This window comes from Ipomoea nil, unplaced genomic scaffold (genome assembly GCF_001879475.1).
Source record: "Ipomoea nil cultivar Tokyo-kokei standard unplaced genomic scaffold, Asagao_1.1 scaffold1101, whole genome shotgun sequence".
In the NCBI taxonomy this organism is placed as follows: Eukaryota; Viridiplantae; Streptophyta; class Magnoliopsida; order Solanales; family Convolvulaceae; genus Ipomoea; species Ipomoea nil.
In genome coordinates, this window is record NW_017617529.1 from 184,390 (window position 1) to 203,392 (window position 19,003).

Sequence of the window (19,003 nt, forward strand, 5' to 3'; positions counted from 1 at the left end):
ACTTTAGATTGACACTAGGTGATTAAGCACTTGAATCCCAAAAATCTCACTCTTTCTCTATTGTTTTCATCAACCTGCTACCTTGTTCTCTTTTAATTAGTTTTACTTTTACCATCAATCAATCAATCACCCTTTTCGATAGGATTAACTTATTGTGAATAGATTAGTAACTAGTGCTTAATACGCCTACTTCTCTGTAGATCGATAACCCGATACTCCGGGTATTTATTTGTTTGTCAAAATATGCTACAACCCGTTAACGAGGCTTGTCTGAAATTATTTTCAATTCAATTTTTTAAAATACTAAAGAAAATAAACAAAGAACAAAAAGTTGATTTAACCAATAAATTGTAAGTAGGACAGATAAAATGGGACAGAGGAAGTATAAGTTATCTTTTAGTTAAAATATAAATAATTTAATCATTTAAGCTAAAACATCATTGGGACAAACCAACAATTAATAAATAAATATGAGATAAAGTATGTTTATTTTGTGTATTATCAAAGCTGTATCTAAGGATGGTATAATGCTTGATCCAGCTCCAATAACAGTACCAGAACCAACCACGATGCATGATTTTTGCATTTACGTACTGATGTAAATTAAACAATTTTCTTGTATCTGATCTCCTTTTGCATTTAAGACCAATGGGGTAGTACCCATCCAATATGAACTTGACCAAGTGTGATTATAGATAACATGATGAGACTGTAACGTTTTCCTTATGTATTATTATTATTATTATAACAATAATTTTAAGTATTATTTATATGGTGTAAACTATTTAGGTTGACTAAGTATAGTATTAGTATTTAGTCAACATTACTTAGATGGGATGTGGGTATAAAAATTTCTAAGTCCTCTCACTACTCAGTTTACGACTCATACACCATCCAAAGATCTGAAGAAGTGAGAGAAAACACTTCTTTATTCACGGTGATTCCACAGCAGCTCCGAAGAACTCATGTTCATCAGACAAAGAACTCAAGCAACCAACAAGTGAAGGTATGGCGTGAGGTTAGTAGGATTTACGGTTATTGCCACATATAAAAGTGTTTAATGTGGATTATGTGCTTACAGAGACATCAGTTATGTAAATTAAAGGAAACAATTTTTATTGCTCTACAGAGAGATAATGTGATACAAAACAAATGATACAAAACCTACTTTTTAACAACTCTTGAAAACCTTAATCAAATACTATCCAACATTAGTTAAAGAATTTAAATTTTTGAATCAAATACTTTCAAACTTTTAAAGATTATAATTTTTTTTTAAATGTATAATAGTTTGGATGGAATAAACTCCTAATTAAGATAATGGATATGAAACATAGGCTTGATAGAAAATTAGAAACGTGGGTGGTGCATGCGATTTAATGGAGTATTTGTCAAAATAAACAAATTGAGTCAAATAAATGTTTAACCTTAATTACTTTCATTAATTCAGAATTTATCACTTGGTTCACATTGAGTTGGCATACTAAAGTCCATCAAACAACAATAAAAAAAATAAATAGAGTAATTACAAGTCTACAACTACAATGTAATGAATGGTGCAATCAAAGGCTATCTTATTTAATGTATAAAATAGAACGCTGTAACATGAAGTCGCTTTGGCCGAGTGGTTAAGGCGTGTGCCTGCTAAGTACATGGGGTTTCCCCGCGAGAGTTCGAATCTCTCAGGCGACGAAATGTTTTAAATCCAAGTTGAGGCGACCTACCTTTACAAATTTAAACTCCTTTCATTCCATAATGGTTCTAATTTAACGTAAACATAAATTTTAAGAAAAATGCAAAATTTATTTGTATTCTTTTACCCCTAAAAAATGTTCACACATCTATACTATTAATAAAAATAAAATTCTCCTATGAAGTTTCTCGTCTAAATTTTTTTTTTTAATAATAAGGTTATTTCTCTTTAAAATGAAAAATGGAATAGAATCAGTAGTATTCACAATTTATAAGAAAAATTGTGTAATTAAAGACGAAAGAGGTTTTGCAATACGTATATATAAAGATGTGTAATTATATATAGAATTTTTAAGAAAAATTTTGCGTAAAGATGAAAAACAAATAAAGCAACAAATAAATTACACAATCGAAATTATTGGTTAATCGAATTCAGTTCGAAACTATCGGTTAATTGAATTAACCAAACGGTTAACCAAAATTTAAATATATAATTCTGTTTGGATGTTTGGACTTTATAATTATGCTTTTATGTTTGTAATGTATTTATGGTATTGTGTTTGCATATTTTGTTATGAACCCGTTATTATAGGTATTATTTTAATTGAATTTATTATTATATGTATTGATTTATAAATTTAAAACTTTAGTTTAAAAATCTTCGGTTAACCCGTTAACCGAACGGTAATACAAAGTTCGGTTCGATTAATGGTTATACCTTTAAAAACTTCAGTTCAAACGGTTAGGTGAACCGATCACACCCTTAATGAGAGCTAGATAGAAATGAAAATGCTTTCTAGATTAAGAGACGAGCGAAATTGATTTTTTTAGATTGCCAGATAAAGCGGAGCGGTGGTCGTAAGGGTGGAATTGGGCCGAATGAATAAAAATGGGCTAGGGTTTTTTTTTTTTTTTTTTCTTTGAAAATTTTGGAAAGCTAAGTGTTGGCCTGGGTTATGTCATTTTGAATACAATATTTAATTAAAAATTGTAAAATAAAATTGAGTAAGTAATAAATATCCAATTAACATATAAAATTTATTTTTTTGTTACTAAATGGATTCATTGTTATTTATTTACATCACGAGTCATTCCTTAACAATCATTTTAACTCTGTCATTTTATTTTTTTAGAAAATGAGCTGTGTTGTAATCAGAATAATACACAAACATCGTTGCTTCGATCGAATATATTGTTTGATAATGCTCAACAATTGTTAGAATGCTGTTGATTCACCAGCATTTAGTTCAGTTAATCTCATAGTGAATGGTAAGCAAATTTGTTATATCAATAGCTTATTTAACTATTTTACTGAAGCATTTTTTAATTTTCTCCCTGGCTGTAAATACTTGCTGTGGCTGGTAGTGAAGCACGGTATATTTATGATTTGCTCTCCAAGAACACCTATTAACATGCCTACAAATGGTAATACAACTCACATTGAAATTATTTATAATAACATTTAAATTTTATTGTATACAAATTTTGATTTATTTGTTGCTTTAAATTATTGATAATCAATCACTATGTATCACATTAAATATTATTTTTGTCGTTAAAAATAACATTATTACTTTTTTCAGTTTAGACACCCAAAGAGTGCAAAATGTAGGGAAAATGGTGGATCGGAAGGTAAGTATTGTCAATAAACATCTTGACTGGGTCAAAAAGTAAACTCTCACTTGTGATCGGAAGGTAAGTTTACTTCTCGGTAAAACGACCGAGGGGTGCACTTCTTGGAACCGCGAAATGCGCTTCACTTCTCGATAAGTGGAAAAATGTTAGAAAATATTTTAGAAAGTTGACTTAACTTAACCCGCAAGGTCATTAGTTACATTCCAAAGTTAGTACAAACTATAGCTATCATTTTCCAATCTCTAGCTACCAAGCAGTACATCATGGTAAATGCAGTTTACAACTATGGCTACCAATTTCATATGTGTTAAAGTACAAATTAAATAAAATAAACCATATATGTTTGTATGTCTAAACTGGAAAAAAAAATGTTATTTCTAAAAATAGAAATAATATTTAATGTGATACATAGTGATTGATTGTCTATTATTATTATTATATATATATATATATATATATATATATATATATATATGAACCTAAAAAAGATAACAAAATGAATATTTATGAAAGTTACGAAACGTATTGTAAAACATGTAAAACATGATAGGGATAGAGGAAAAGTTTGTATGTTTTGACAGATGTAAAAAGTATGCAAAGGAATTTGATAAATTTTGGGTTGGAGTGTGGGCTTTCAACTATTTATATTTGTGGGAAAAGAAGTGGTCAAAATACCTACGAGATCCTTATACTATAATGTTTTGTTCAATTTATTCCTTATACCTTTATTTTGTTCAATTTAGTCCCCTATACTTTAAAAAGTTCTGCAATTAAGGACAATAGTTAATAGTGTTAATATTACCGTTAACTTAGGTTATGTGGTGCTGACATCATCATTGTCACATTATGATATTTATATTCCTACTCATATATTACTTTATAAATATTTAAAATTAATTATTTTTACCACCAATATATTAAACTAGTATGTCCAAAATAAATAATTACAACCATGTTCCTAATGAGATTTGGACACTTGATGTTGCATGTAATTATTTATTTTGGACATATTAATGTACTCCATAATATATTAGTGGTAAAAATAATTAATTTTAAATATTTATAAAAGTAATATATGAGTTGGGATAAAAATATCATGATGTGGCAATTATGATGTCATTACCACGTAAGCAAAATTAACAGTAATATTAATACCGCTAACTATTGTTTTTAGTTTCACCACTTTTAAAGTAGAGGGACAAAAAAAAGTAGCCCAATATGCCCAAAATCAATAAGTCCAATGGCCCAAACGGGCTAGCCTGATACCTCGAACCACTTAAGGCTATTCTTTGTTTCTCAAGTGACGTGAAACAAAATATATAGAAAATTTATATGTAAGCTCATCTTTAGTAATTTGTAAATAAAATTTTAATAAAAATAAAATATTTTTTATGAAAATAAATAATAAAAAAAAAACCTTATTATAATTATTGCATTATAGTGTACATAATACATATATTAATTATTTTTAGTAAGAATTTAAAAATGGATGTTTATATTAAATGAATGATGTATAAGTTTATATTTATTAGTGTACTAGTTTTTTTACGCGCTTTGCGCGAATGAGATAATGTCCAATGATTATTTTTAAATAAGTAATTCAAATATATCAATGCAATATTATATAGGAGATTTTTATGCATAAGTAAATAAATGTTGAATTTGTTTTTTTTTTTTTTAAATTGGTAATTTAAAGTATATAAATTCAAGATAATATGTGAGAGATTGATTATAATTGTCACTAAAATAAATGTTTGCAGCTTTGTAATAACGCTAGTCTAAATACTTAGTCTTAAAGTGATAATCTAAATAAATACTACTTTTGGTTTAAATTTCTATAATTCTTCTTAATTGTCTATCATTGTTTTCATCTTCAGTACATGTCCTCTCTTTTTTTTTTTTTTTTTTTTTTTTTTTTTTTTTTTTTTTTATTAGTAGTGTGTCATCTGCAATTAGGTTATTGGTGGCAGCATGGAGGGATTCATCATGCAATGAGATTATGGTGTAGGAAGCTTTAGATTTGCCTTTCTGTGTATATGATTGAGATTTTAGTTGTAATATGAACTCTTTATCTTACAAACACCTATTGATATTTAGTAGTGGTAGTTTTTCCTCTACATGTTTCATGTGTTGTGAGATGTGTGTCGTAGGTTATCATGTGAAAGTATTGAACAAAATATTAATATTTATTATATTTGTATAAAATACTTGGTAAATAATCAAAAGAAGATTAATTAAACATTAAAAAAAAAAAAAACTTAACCTAAATTTGTTTTTTTTTATAAAAAAAAAATAATTCAAGAAAATCAAATGAATTTTAAAGTTCCGGATTTAAAATCATTAATGCTCAACTTTGAATGCTATGTATTTAGTCGGGCTAATTATTTGACCAAAATTTGTGTTAAATTTTATATTATATATATTTTTAATACATTTTAACATATTCATAATATATGTTTAACAATTATGCCAATTCTAATTGGGTTGGGGTTCGAACATAAGACCTTTCTTATATAAATTAATGAGTATGTTAGAAATAATAAATAGTTAACGGAGTATTCCGTTACTAAAGTTTATACTAACGAAATTTAGAGTTATAATATAATAGAGGGTAAATAAGGGAAATCATTAAAAAAAAAATACTAAAATAAAAATAATATGAACCATTCATTTTAAAAAACAACTACCGAAATTTTTTTGTTTCAGTTAAGGGCCTAACATTATTGGCTCTTATTAGTTTTGTAGATTGTAGATAGTTAACGGAATATTTTGTTACTAAAGTTTATACTAACAAAATTTAGAGTTATAATATAATAGAGAGTTTTTACCCATTTTGGTCCCTTGACTATGCTCCATTCTCAATTTTGCATTCCGACTTTCAATTGCACCCAATGTAGTCCCTTGACTTTTAAAAATTACCCCAAATTGGTCCTCCGTTACATTTTGTGTCAAACAGCTGTTAATATAAGGGGTATTTCCGTCCATTAACCCATTTGAGCTCTTGTACTCGGTATGGCCGCGCCGCGTCTTAGCTATGGAGCTTTCCCGGCGTGATCTCTGTCCTTCTGGGTAAAGTCCCGCAGCTTCACACCACTCACACGCCTCAGTTTTTAGGCTTGACGGAATCTTTTGGCCTCTAGCCAAACTCTGATTACGCGGATGATGTTATAGTGGGGGTTCTGGACACCGGAATCTGGCCAGAGAGGCCCAACTTCTCCGACGAGAGGCTATAATCAGTTTCTTCCCGATGGAAGGGTAAATGCCAGGTTGGTCCTGATTTTTCGGAGGCTTCATTTAATAAGAAAATCATCCGCGAATTTCGTTGGATGCGAGGTTGGTCGCGACTTCGATTTCGTTGACCTCCGCCCCCCGTCGATCGAGGCCTTGCATGGGAAATCGGAGTCCACCGTTGGAGTCAGGGATGCTAGGGATGTTGATCACCAACGCCAATTTGTTGATCGCCCTCCTTTTGGGCAGGATTGGTGGCTCGTGGCAGGTGGAGACGTTGCAAAACCAAGGCTCCATACTCTCGGGTTCAAACTGCTCTTTGCCAAGGTTCATCATCTTACTCTATGGTGCAAGGTAAGTCCTTTATTCCTCAAGATTCTGGGATAGTTTCTGGCAGATTGGAGACTCCACGTACTGGTAATGCGATCTTGTCATGGTGTTGGTAATCGGCCGGTTCATGCGAACTTGGCTGGTCATAGCTCCCATAATCCTCTTCGAGCTCCATTACCGATGGTTTCCAATGTCGGAGTCCCGGGTTTGATTTCTGCTCTAGTTCACGAAGGCTTGCCGCCTCAAGTCTTGGTTTCTCATGTGCAAACTTCTGTTGGGCATACATTACCAACCCTTCATTCTACTGATCGGGGTTTGGCGTTGGATGGAGGTGTTAGTAGTGTTAGTACAGTTGCTCCCCATATCACTATCTCTCGGCCAAGGCCAAATCTTGATGTTTCAACCGTGGCTGATGTTAATGTTTTTGATCAAATGAGAAGGGATTTCAATTCCGTTTCGTTGAATGCTAACAGTGGGAGTAGAGGTGTTGTGAATCCATCTTTGCTCCCTACTGATAGATAGCATTCGTCTCCCTCTCATTAATGCCACTGAAGTTTCTTATTCAGCCATGCTAAGTGTTGGGTCTCAAGTCCAAAATATTCAATCCCTTGATCCAACAATAGGGGTTTGTATGTTCAAGAAACTAATTTTGATTCTAATATTGATACTCTGAACGTGTCAACTGTCAATCCTAATGAAAGTGGACATACACTCAATAATGGGCAATGATCCCTACCTTTCTCCGATCAACATTCTGAACCATGGGCAATGATCCCGATCCTTCCCTAGGCTCAGTCACAGCCTCGAAGTGACCATGCAACGCCGCAACCGCCGGCAGTCCACTCCCCATGAACCAGTGAACTCTTCGACTGCCTGGGAAATGGCCGGCAAATCTGCCAAGATGGCAGGAAAATTTCTCTTCTTCGAACACAAATACATGGTCAGCCACACCATTGGTGTTGAACTCCTTGAGAAGGCATTCATCACCTTCAAGCTTTCTGGAATTATGAAAGGGACCAACGAGGATAGATGCGGCTTGGGTGCTCTGTTTCTCACGCTAACAGCATCAACTCCAAGGTCGACGACAGAAAGGGTATCCTTCGAACCTAGAGAACGGGAGATAGAAGGCTCAACCTACCGAGGAGCAGTCGATTTCCCTTTTCCGGCTATGAAAATGACAGAAAAACAGACGGGAAATGGTGATAAGACCAATTGATGGAAAAGGTCGCCGGAGAAAACCTTCGTGAAATCGCCAGGCAATACTAGAAAACCTTCGTGGAGTCTAATTGATGGAAAATGTGACCAAAACAATGAAATGACAAAATTACCCCCAAACTTAACGCCTAATTGATGGAAAAGGTAACAGAGGACCAAATTGGGGTAATTTTTAAAAGTCAAGGGACCACATTGGGTGCAATTAAAAATCAGACTGCTAAATTGAGAATGAGTCATAGTCAAGGGACCAAAATGGGTAAAAACTCTATAATAGAGGTTAAATAAGGGAAATCATTAAAAAAATACTAAAATCAAAATAATATGAACCATTCATTTTAAGAAACAACTACTACCGACATTTTTTTGTTGCAGTTAAGGGCATAACATTATTGGCTCTTATTAGATTTGTAGAAATTGCTAGTTTATCAAAATTGAAATTTCAAAATGTTAATTTGATAATGTCAAAAGTTTTAATTGAACCCGTCCGATAAGCCCGACATCCCAAAGTTATAGGATTAGGGCTAAAAAATTTAAATCTGACCAAAAAGTAAATTGATTAGCCCGAATCAATAAACATGATGGCCCAATAGGACGGACTAACCCGAAATAGAAAACGTTGGCTCAATTGACATCCCTACTAGGGTGTAAACACAAAGTATTAGTAATTTACTTTTTTTTTTATTGCGATAAGACTCGAAGTTATGGCCTTACATTTAAAATAGCAACAATGATGTCATCAAATCACAATGTACTTGGCCTACATTACTTTTAGAATTTCAAATTTTGTTGTTTTATAGAATATGTTTAAATTGGTAATTTTTTTTTTGAAAATTTTATGATGCTTCATTAAAAGTAGGCCGAAATAACATCCGGTGGGAGCAGATCCCAATACATAATTGCAGTTTGCTGATAAGCCGTAGTAGCTAAAGCATGAGCTAAATGGTTCTCTACTCTAGGAATAAAATGAAACGAACAAGACTGAAACGAAGATGCAATAAGCCTGCAAGTGTCAATGACATAGCCTAGATATGTGCACAGCACAATAGTTGGTGTAGTAAGATAGTGATGTAGTGTCAGGCAGTCCGTATAAACCTCAACATTCTGCTCACCCCGATCCTTCAACCATGATAGAGCCTCTTTACATGCGAGCACCTCTGTCATAAGTGGTGAGGAGCATCCTTGTAGTGGTCCACTGAATGCCGAAACATATCCCCCGTCCGTGTCTAGTAGGAGCGTGGTGGGCGGTGCCGTGGGCTGCTGTGGGTGCGCCCGAGTCCTAGCCAGCTTGGCAGCAGCGGCTATTTTGAGGACCACTTCCGGCCGTGGTAATGTTGCTTCCCATACAGCCCTGTTCCTTGCTCTCCATATATTGTAAAGTATTGCTACTGCATAGAATATCCCGTCAGAGTCTAGAACATTTAGAAGTTCATCAAACCAAACATAAAAAATATTTGTGATTATATTTGGAATTGTGAGGTTAGATTTATCCCAAATGTTCCTTGCAAAATCACACAACACCAAAGCATGCATTGTGTCTTCTTGAGATAATCCACACATGGCACATCGTGGATCCACATCCACCCTTTTTATAAACAAGTTTGTAATAGTAGGCAATATATCACTAATGGCTCTCCATAGAAACATTCTCCATTTTGGGGGGATTTTTAATTTCCATAGGGATAACCATTTTGTAAATACCCCATTAGTATGTTGATAATTTCCCATTACTTGCTTATATCCACTTTTAACAGTGTACTCTCCCCTTAGATCCCCATGCCAGTACCAAGTATCATCATACTCCGGGGAGATGTGTATTTTCATAATTTCCGCTACATCACTGGGTTGAAATAAATCAGTTAAGATTGAGGGATCCCACACACCAGTTTGCTGGTCTATCGAACCTGCCACCTTGGCTTCCTTCAACTGTATTGGCATTTCTGTTTGTATCATTGGGTCATGGTCATTTCGTAGCCAAGGATGGGTCCATATGAATGTAGCCTCCCCATTACCAATTCTGCGCCTGACCCCACCACAAATAATACTCTTTGCTGCCATGATGCTCCGCCAGCAGAAACTGGGATTATTTCCCACCTGTGCATCAAAGAAAGATCCTTTCGGAAAATACCGGGCCTTATACACACGTGCTACTAGAGAGTCAGGCTTAGTCAACATTCTCCATGCCTGCTTTCCTAGCATTGCTAGATTAAACGCTCGCAAATCTTTAAATCCTAGCCCACCATATTTCTTTGGTACACATAACTTATCCCATGCCTTCCAGTGTATTCGCCTGTCAGTTCCAGAATCCCACCAGTAACGATTCATCGTCCTTTCTATCGCCGTACACACTGATACAGGTAACAAGAAAACACTCATTGAAAACGTAGGCATATATTGTGCTACAGTTTTCAAAAGAATTTCTTTCCCTGCCTGTGATATCAGTTTTTTGTTCCATGATCCAATCCTTTGACGGATTTTATCTTCCACATACGCAAAAACTGCTTTCTTGCGCCTTCCAATAAAAGAGGGGAGTCCCAAATACTTGCCATAATTCGGTGCCTGTGCCACACCCAAAATCTGAGCCACATTTTGTCTATCCTCATCACTAGTATTTCTGCTATAGCATATGCTTGACTTGTGATAATTTACTGCCTGCCCGGATAAATTCTCATAAACAGATAGACACCTTTTAACCTCAGTTGCTTCCTCCGCCTTGGCCTTAAAAAACAGTAGACTATCATCTGCAAAAAATAAGTGAGAAATCGGGGGGCTCCTCTTGCTACCCTGCAGCCATGTATCGATCCCACATTATGTGCCTGCTGCAACATCAAAGATAGACCCTCTGCACAAATAATAAATAGATATGGAGACAAAGGATCCCCTTGCCTTATTCCACGAGTGGGTATAATAGGATCACATCTTAATCCATTCACCTGAATATTATATGAGACAGAGGTTACACACTTCATAATCAACTCCACCCATCCAGCATGAAATCCCAGTGCCAACATCATCCTTCGTAAGAAGGGCCATTCAACCCGATCATATGCCTTCGCCATGTCTAGTTTTAAGGGCACTCCATCCCCCCACTCCACATTGTTTCCTATTCAAGAAATGCCCCACCTCTGCAGCCAATAGTATATTATCCGTTATCAATCTATCCGGGATAAATGCGCTTTGTGACTCAGATATTACTCCTTCCATTAACGGCTTCATTCTATTAGCCAACATTTTTGCCATAACTCTATAGACCACATTACTGAGGGCTATAGGCCGCAAATCAGTGACATACTCCGGGGTTTTCTTCTTAGGGATTAGAACAATATCAGTCTCAGTCAACCCAGGCGGAAAATCACAGGACTCAACACAATTAATTATAAAGCTCGCCACATCACCCCCAACCACATCCCAAAAATGTTGGTAAAAGCCTGGATTCATTCCATCCGGGCCTGGTGCCTTGTCCGGAAACATCGCAAACATTGCACTCTTAACCTCATCCAGTTCAAATGAATGCAACAAAGACTCATTTTGTGCCTGCGTGATTTGCGGGACAATTCCCTCAAAGAAATCCTCCCCAGTTCCAGGGGTTCCAGCAGAGAAAATACGATTATAATACTGCAGGATAATATTTTTCATAGGCTCCCCCTCAAACCAATCCCCATTATCATTCATCAATCTAGAAATAGTATTCTTCTTTTTTTCGGTGAGAGGCATACCTGTGGAAAAACTTTGTATTAGTGTCTGCCTCCTTAAGCCAGTGTTGCTTGGCTCTCTGTCTCCAGTATGCATCCTCCTGAGCTTCTGTACAGCTTAACAGCTGTTCTAGGCGTTGAAACTCAGCCAGGGAGGCCGGGTCAGTACGCCCCCTCAAACGCTGCTGCTCTCTTGTCAGTTCATTAATCCGTTTTCCGTACTTATGATACCGGTCTCCACCCCATCGTGTTAACCGGGTCCCACAATACTGAATACAGTTCTGTAAACCCTGGCCCCTCCCCTCCTGCCAGGACTGCTCTACCACACTCCTGCACCCCTCATCATGCAACCAGGCCATCTCGAACCGAAAACCCCTCCTGCAAGGCCCAACACCCCCACCGGAGTCCTGAATCCCCAGGAAGAGAGCCGAGTGATCAGACTTCTGAGTTCTCAGGTTCATCACCTTAGCCCCCATCACCATACCCCGCCACTCGTCTGTTACTAGAACTTTATCGAGCCTCTCCTCCATCCAGTTTGATGTCCCCTTCCCCTTCTCCCATGTGTACGGATAACCAACCATAGGCAATTGAGCAAGCCCACAGTCCTCAATAGCTTCCCCAAAGCCGCGTAGGAGGCTATTCGGATGCGGATTTCCCCCTCTCTTCTCATTCTGATATAACAAATCATTAAAATCTCCAATAACAACCCAGGGGAGGTTCGACCTACCCGAGAGCGTTCTCAAAAGATCCCATGACTCAGCACGTCTTGTTCGTTCAGAAAATCCATAATAACCCGTCATTCGCCATTCAGGAAAGCCAGCAATAGTTACCCCAACATCAACATAGTTCGTTGAGTAACTGATTAGCCGAGCCGTACTATTCTTCTTCCACAGTAACGCTATACCACCACTTAACCCATAACTGTTAACATAAAAAAGTCCTTCGTAACCGATTTTAACACGTAATCGCTCTGCATGATCACGTGCCACCTAAGTCTCCATTAGAAATACAAAGTCGGGTTGCTTTCGGGACACCATGTCCACAATCTCCCGAACTGTCCGTGGATTACCCAAGCCACGGCAGTTCCAACTTAACGTACTCATTGAACCGGGCGGGTCTGGGAACCAAAGCCCGCCTGCTGCAAGTTTTTTGGAATCTCAGCCATGACAATATCACCTCTCTCGCACCTACGTCCCTCCCCATCCACCTCCCCCCGGCGCCGCTTGGCTACCGCCACCACCTCCGCCTCAACTACCCCCTCGGTCCGGTTCCCACCTTGCGAACTCCCCCCCACAACTGCTCGGTCAGCTGGCGGTTTCCTCCCCACGGCATGCCGACCCGTCGGCAACAGCCAGCTGCCCCCCACCGGCCTAGGGCCACGGCTCCCTCCTGCCCGTAGCTCCGGGCCATACAAGTACTCCTCCACCGGCATCTTCGAGTCCCTTGCCCCACGACAAAACTGATACAAGTGGCCTAACATCCCGCAGAAATAGCAATATGTATGAAGGCGTTCACACTTAAACATGACCCAGCAACTCGTCTTATCTCGTTTAATGAAATTCATTCGTCTTTTTAAGGGTTTATCAACAGGCAACGAAACCCTAATACGGTGATACGTCTTCTACGGGGCGTTATCGAAATGATCATCATATTTCACAAACGTACCCAAGAAATTTCCAATCTGTTCCAAAATCCTACTAGATGAGTATCCATTCGGCAGTCCATGTAGCTGAACCCATAAATCCACCGTATCCAGCACTACATCAACCGGCATAACTCCGTTAGGGACCTGCTTACACACCAGCGTACTATTATCAAAAGACCAGGGCCCCTCGTTTAGAACTCGTTCCATGTCCGTTACATGATGAAAAACAAACAGGAATCGACCAGGCTCAACCTCCGTTGCCTCAACCCCGCTCACCGGCTGCCACACCGATGCCAGGACCTGACTCATAAATTCCAACCTGACTAGCTTCCGTGTCAAGAACCTTCCCACCACCCCCCAACTCTCCTCCACCTCGCCGCCCCCCTCCTCGGTCCCGTCCCCTTCAACCGGCAGAAACGCCGTGGCTTCCTCCTGGAACACAATATCAGCCCACCTGGCCGTCAAACCAGCCACATCCGGATCAGCCGGCGTCGAAGCCATCTCGCATGCAGAGACGAAACGTCGTTAGTTGTCGTTGTCGGAATCGGAATTCGTCCGTAAAGAATTGTCGAAGAAACGACCGGAATACCTAGAAACCCTAGGTAGAGAGAAAAACCCGTTTAAATTGGTAATTTAAAACTTTAAACTTTCATTTCAAAAAAAAAAAAATTAAAACTTTCATGTCCTTATTGTCCTATGACAGAGCGTTGACATTAATTTTTGAAGCATTGCTTTATCTTCTTTGAGTTGCATTTGTCTTATTTTCTAGGTATTCCTCATATCCTTCTAAAAATGCCTTTTTAAAAAAAAAATTCCTTGCTACTATTTTCTTTGTTATATATTTTTTTTTAATACTACTGACTTTGTTACAATATAGTATCTGTTTGTAGTTACTTTCTCAACTTACTGAAGCATGACCTCTTATTTGGCAGAGTCACTTTGTGCCACTAGACCACAAGGTCATTGGCATATTTTCTTTGTTGTGTTTAGTAGAGTTCTAATTACATTATGTGTTTATTGAAGTTTTTGAGTTTGTACTAGCCGTTTTAACAAAAACAAACTACAATAAAGTTGTTATATATCTATTTATTTTAATGTGATATTTAATTTACTCTTCTTATATATGCAGTTGTGTTATTATTTCACAGTTTTTTTTAAACAAAACTTTATTAAGCAAAGGAATTAAAATGTCTTACAACTGATGGTCCAAAAGTGACCATAACACATACTCAGCCATTGAAATTGGACCTATACTAATATAAAGAAACTAAAATAAAGGATGGACTCAAGCCCTAACAGGCCAAGCCTAAAGAATGAAAGAATAAAATAATGGATCCAAGCCCAACTAATAAGCCAGACCAAAGGAATAATAAATGAAGAAAAATAAATAAATAATAGGGGTGCTGAAATGGAGGCGCAGAATCCCCCTATCGGCGTCGCACCAATTTTCGCAAAAACCAGCAGCATAACGGGTGTTTCTAGGAGAATAGCTATACCTGCGTGCCACCATGTACTAGTGCGCCACCATGCCGCACCACCACAAAGTTGTAATGCCGCGACTCTGCACCACAATGCAACGATGCAATAGTGCCAACACGGCTGCAACGCTTCACGCCCACGTCTCATCAAACTAAATCTATTGGCTGGCCAAAAACCTCCAAGAATGCTAGCCCATCAAGGGCAAAAATACACAACAACAACTGCCCAACTATCAGCACAAGGCAAACAAACCACAAAGGAGGCACGCAGGCCCAAAAAACAAATAAATGGTACGCAGGCCACCAAATAAAACACACAGGCCACATATAGGTCAGCCAATATCATCAGTCCACCGAAGCAGCACCAATATCGTAGTAACCGGAACCCTAACGGGATTAGCTACTATGGGCTAGCAGCAAGCCTGAACAAACCGTCAACGGATTTGATAAACCCTTACCCGGCCACCGTTCAGCCCGGGCTAGGATGCAATTTCTTACCGCTTGCACCAACGTTGAGGCGATTATTTCACAGTTCAATTATATTTTTAAACATACATCACTACCTATTCTATTTTTATTTGCCTTCAAACTAATACATGTTCAATCCTAGAGAAAACATCCTAGAACCATATGGGTGACATCCTGAAAAGATCGTGAAAATTACTTTGAAGTTATTCAGGGATCACCATGATCCTGAAAATAAAATCTCCTCTCTTCCACTGAAGATAGGCCCTTCAACGAAGATCAAACCATATATACAAGCTCTTCTTTGAAGATCAAGTCATTTGAATTCCAGAGGCCCTTCAATGAAGTGTTCAACGCATCCAATTGAAGAATCAAACATAATAGTTAATCGTTAGGCATGATATTTCGCGTTGCATACTATGACTAGTTAAAATATAAGCATGAACAACTTTTTAGACAAATAAAATATATTATAACCATTAATATTTACCTACAATATATATTGATTGAAACTTAGCTTCTTTCCTATGTACCCTTTCACTTACAATTTATGTGGATACTAAGGAGTTTCATGCTAAGATATGTGTTGTTCTGTAATGTCAAAAGAAATTTAATGCACAAAAAAAGTTTAGTTGTGGGAGTTAAACCTCTCTGGTCCCATCATCACCCACTTCCCAACGGGAAAGGCCGTTTAATTAATAACCTTTTCTTTTAATTTCTTCATTGATTATTTAATTTAATGTCACAATTTCTAAATTACTCATCACATGACTCATCAAAAGTGTCTATCAAGGTAATGACTCATCAAAAGTGTCTATCAAGAGACGAGCCGGTTTTTTTCAGGCCACATAGAAGAGAAGAAGGAGAGAAAAGGACGAGGAAAAAAAAAAGAAGAGAAAAACAATAGTTTTGAAAAAAAAAAAAAAAAAAACTTAATTTATGCACTGATTGACCTTCTAGTGGATTTTAGTTCAAATTTATGCACTACAATCAAAATGTATTCTGGAGTTAATTTCCAGGATGAATTAATTAAAAATCCAAAATGAATAAACTAAAAATCTAAAATAAATAAACTAAATACTCCGTATCCTGAATGAATGAACTAAATATCCAACATAAATAAAAAAAAAAAAAAATCAGTTTCGATTTCCGTCTAAATATCCAGAATGAATGAACTAAATATCCAGAATGAATAAACTAAAAATCCAAAATGAATAATCTAAAAATCCAGAATGAATGAACTAAAAATCCAGAATGAATGAACAACATAATGCTCTTGAGGGGAATCGAAACTTAATTTTTTTTTTTTTAAATAAGACGCGCGTTTTTAGTCAAAACAACGTCGTTTTTGCAACCGTGTGCACCATGTTGCACAGCATAACCACTCATCAATTGAGTGCATCATCTCTAATGTGATAAATAACATTTTTATTTTTATTTTTAATTTAAACAAGCATCCTTACAAGCAACTGTACGTACTTACCTATGCTACACAAATCAAGTTTAGTACATGAAGATCAGATCTTGATATTAATTTCTTTGTTTCTTGCTATTAATAGGACTAATGAAGATCTTTCTTCTTTTATTTCGTATGTTTTAGTAGGTATTTGATTATTTTGTCAAAAAATGATCACAATCTCATTTAACACGAGTGCTTTTAATTTACCCACTCAAAGTATCAATCAAAAAGAAATCATCATATTGGTTGGGTGCATCGATCATGAGATCGATCATGTCTAACATGACAAATGACATTTTCATTTTTTCCTTGACCTTATGTAGTCCTTACGAACAATTGTATAGTACATTAGCATGCTATACAAATCAATTTTAATACCGCAAATACTTGTGTGAGATCATCTCATATATTATTGTCCTACAAATGGGTTGGGTTATAGATAAATGGGTGCGTAAGTATCATAATTTCAGTTATAAGTATTACATTGTTTTTTTCATTAGTAACAACCAATTTTACCATAAATAGTATCACAATTTCAAATATATAGAGTTAATTTTCAAAATGGTCCTCCAACAATAGTCTTTTCTCAAATTCATCCCTTGACTTTTAATTTTTCCAAAGTGGTCCTCAGACTTTTGAATTTTAAGTCAAAATGGTCCTCCGTTAGCTTTGGCATTAAGTTGGTGTTAAAATAAAGGGTAAAACTGGAAATTTAGGTTTTGCACTCCAATTTAAAGCAATATGTGATTTCCTTCTTCAAATTAGGTTTTTACTCTCCTAAATTTGCAATCAAAATGTGGAATAATCAACTAAAAGGCCAGAAATCTTTGACTTGGGAAGTTTGTGGATGAAGTTGAAGAAGAATTGTTTTGGCCTTCTAGTTGATTATCCCACATTGTGATTGCAGATTTAGGAGAGCTGATTGTAGTATATTTTTAAACAAATAAATACCTGGAGTCTCAGGTTATCGATCCACAGGGAAGTGGGGTATTAAGCACTAGCTACTAATTTATTCATATCAGGGCCGGTTTTTAGATTTTGGTGGCCCTGTTCCGATAAATAAATGAGGCCCTACCAAAATCACAATCTTTAAAATCAATACCGTATTTTTTAATAATAATAATAATAATAATAATAATAATAATAATAATAATAATAATAATAATAAAAATAATAATAATAATAAAATGTTGTTGTGCGCAAAGAAAAAAACAAAAACTATAATATAGAATAAATTACAATAATAATAACAACAACAACAACAGCAACAACAACAACAACAACAACAACAACAATAATAATAATAATAATAATAATAATAATAATAATAATAATAATAATAGTGTGCACAAACTCGCAATGCATAATAATAATAATAATAATAATAATAATAATAATAATAATAATAATAATAATAATAATAATAATAATAATAATTTTAAAAAAAAAAAAAAAAAAAAAAAAAAAAAAAGGAGATGTTCAAAGTTGGAGCAACACTCAAGTTTTGAACTTCTGACCTCCAAGTTAAAATATAATAAACACATATTCCTACCATTCCTCCATGAAGCTTTTTAACTTCAATTAAGAACTTTTTGTTTTTATTTCTAAACTAGGTAGGTAAAAATTAAATATTGGACCCAAGTTTCGAACCTCCAACCTCTAAGTTAAAATACAATAAGCACATATTCTTACCATTCTCCATAAAGCCTTTTAGTTTTAATTGAAAACTTTTAGTTTTTATTTCTAAACTAGCTAGGTAAAAATTAAATATTGGACCCTCTAAAATTTGGGGGCCCTGTGCGGTAGCCCAGCTTGCACAGCCTAAAATCCGGGCCTGATTCTTATAAAACTAATCATAATGGTGATCATGGATGTTTGCATAAAATAATTAAAATAAAACAAAGCAGCAGATTTGTGAAACAGTAGAGATAGAATGAGATTCTTGGGATTCAAGTGTTTAATCCCCTTGTGCCTAACCTAATGTAATATTAAATCTGGATTTAAACGGGTGTGAGGATGCAAAGTGGTATAGAGCTACTCTCGTAGTCACTAACACTAGTGAATATCCACTCTCGTGGTATAAACACCCAATAAGAACGAAAACAAACATCATAATAAATTCCTAACTACTACCATCTCTCGATGTGCAATAATCAATAATTAAACT

The 19,003-nt window shown here is 35.9% G+C and overlaps 2 protein-coding genes and 1 non-coding gene across 3 annotated transcripts; 1 reads left to right on the top strand and 2 right to left on the bottom strand.

The window, feature by feature from the left end:
• The first annotated feature begins 1,610 nt into the window (after window positions 1-1,610).
• Window positions 1,611-1,692, top strand: TRNAS-GCU. Its single transcript has one exon. It is a non-coding gene; the product is annotated as a tRNA-Ser (tRNA).
• A 5,905-nt stretch (window positions 1,693-7,597) lies between these two features.
• Window positions 7,598-11,769, bottom strand: LOC109183146. The gene is made up of 5 exons (XM_019333331.1): window positions 11,554-11,769; window positions 11,221-11,400; window positions 10,914-11,030; window positions 8,993-10,815; window positions 7,598-7,883 (listed from the first exon to the last, which is right to left on the bottom strand). Exons 1-5 carry the CDS (start codon window positions 11,767-11,769, stop codon window positions 7,598-7,600), a joined length of 2,622 nt encoding a protein of 873 aa, XP_019188876.1.
• Window positions 11,770-13,410: 1,641 nt separating this feature from the next.
• On the bottom strand, window positions 13,411-13,935 carry LOC109183147. Its single transcript, XM_019333332.1, has one exon. The coding sequence runs from the start codon at window positions 13,933-13,935 to the stop codon at window positions 13,411-13,413; it is 525 nt and encodes a 174-aa protein (XP_019188877.1).
• Between the last annotated feature and the right edge of the window lie 5,068 nt (window positions 13,936-19,003).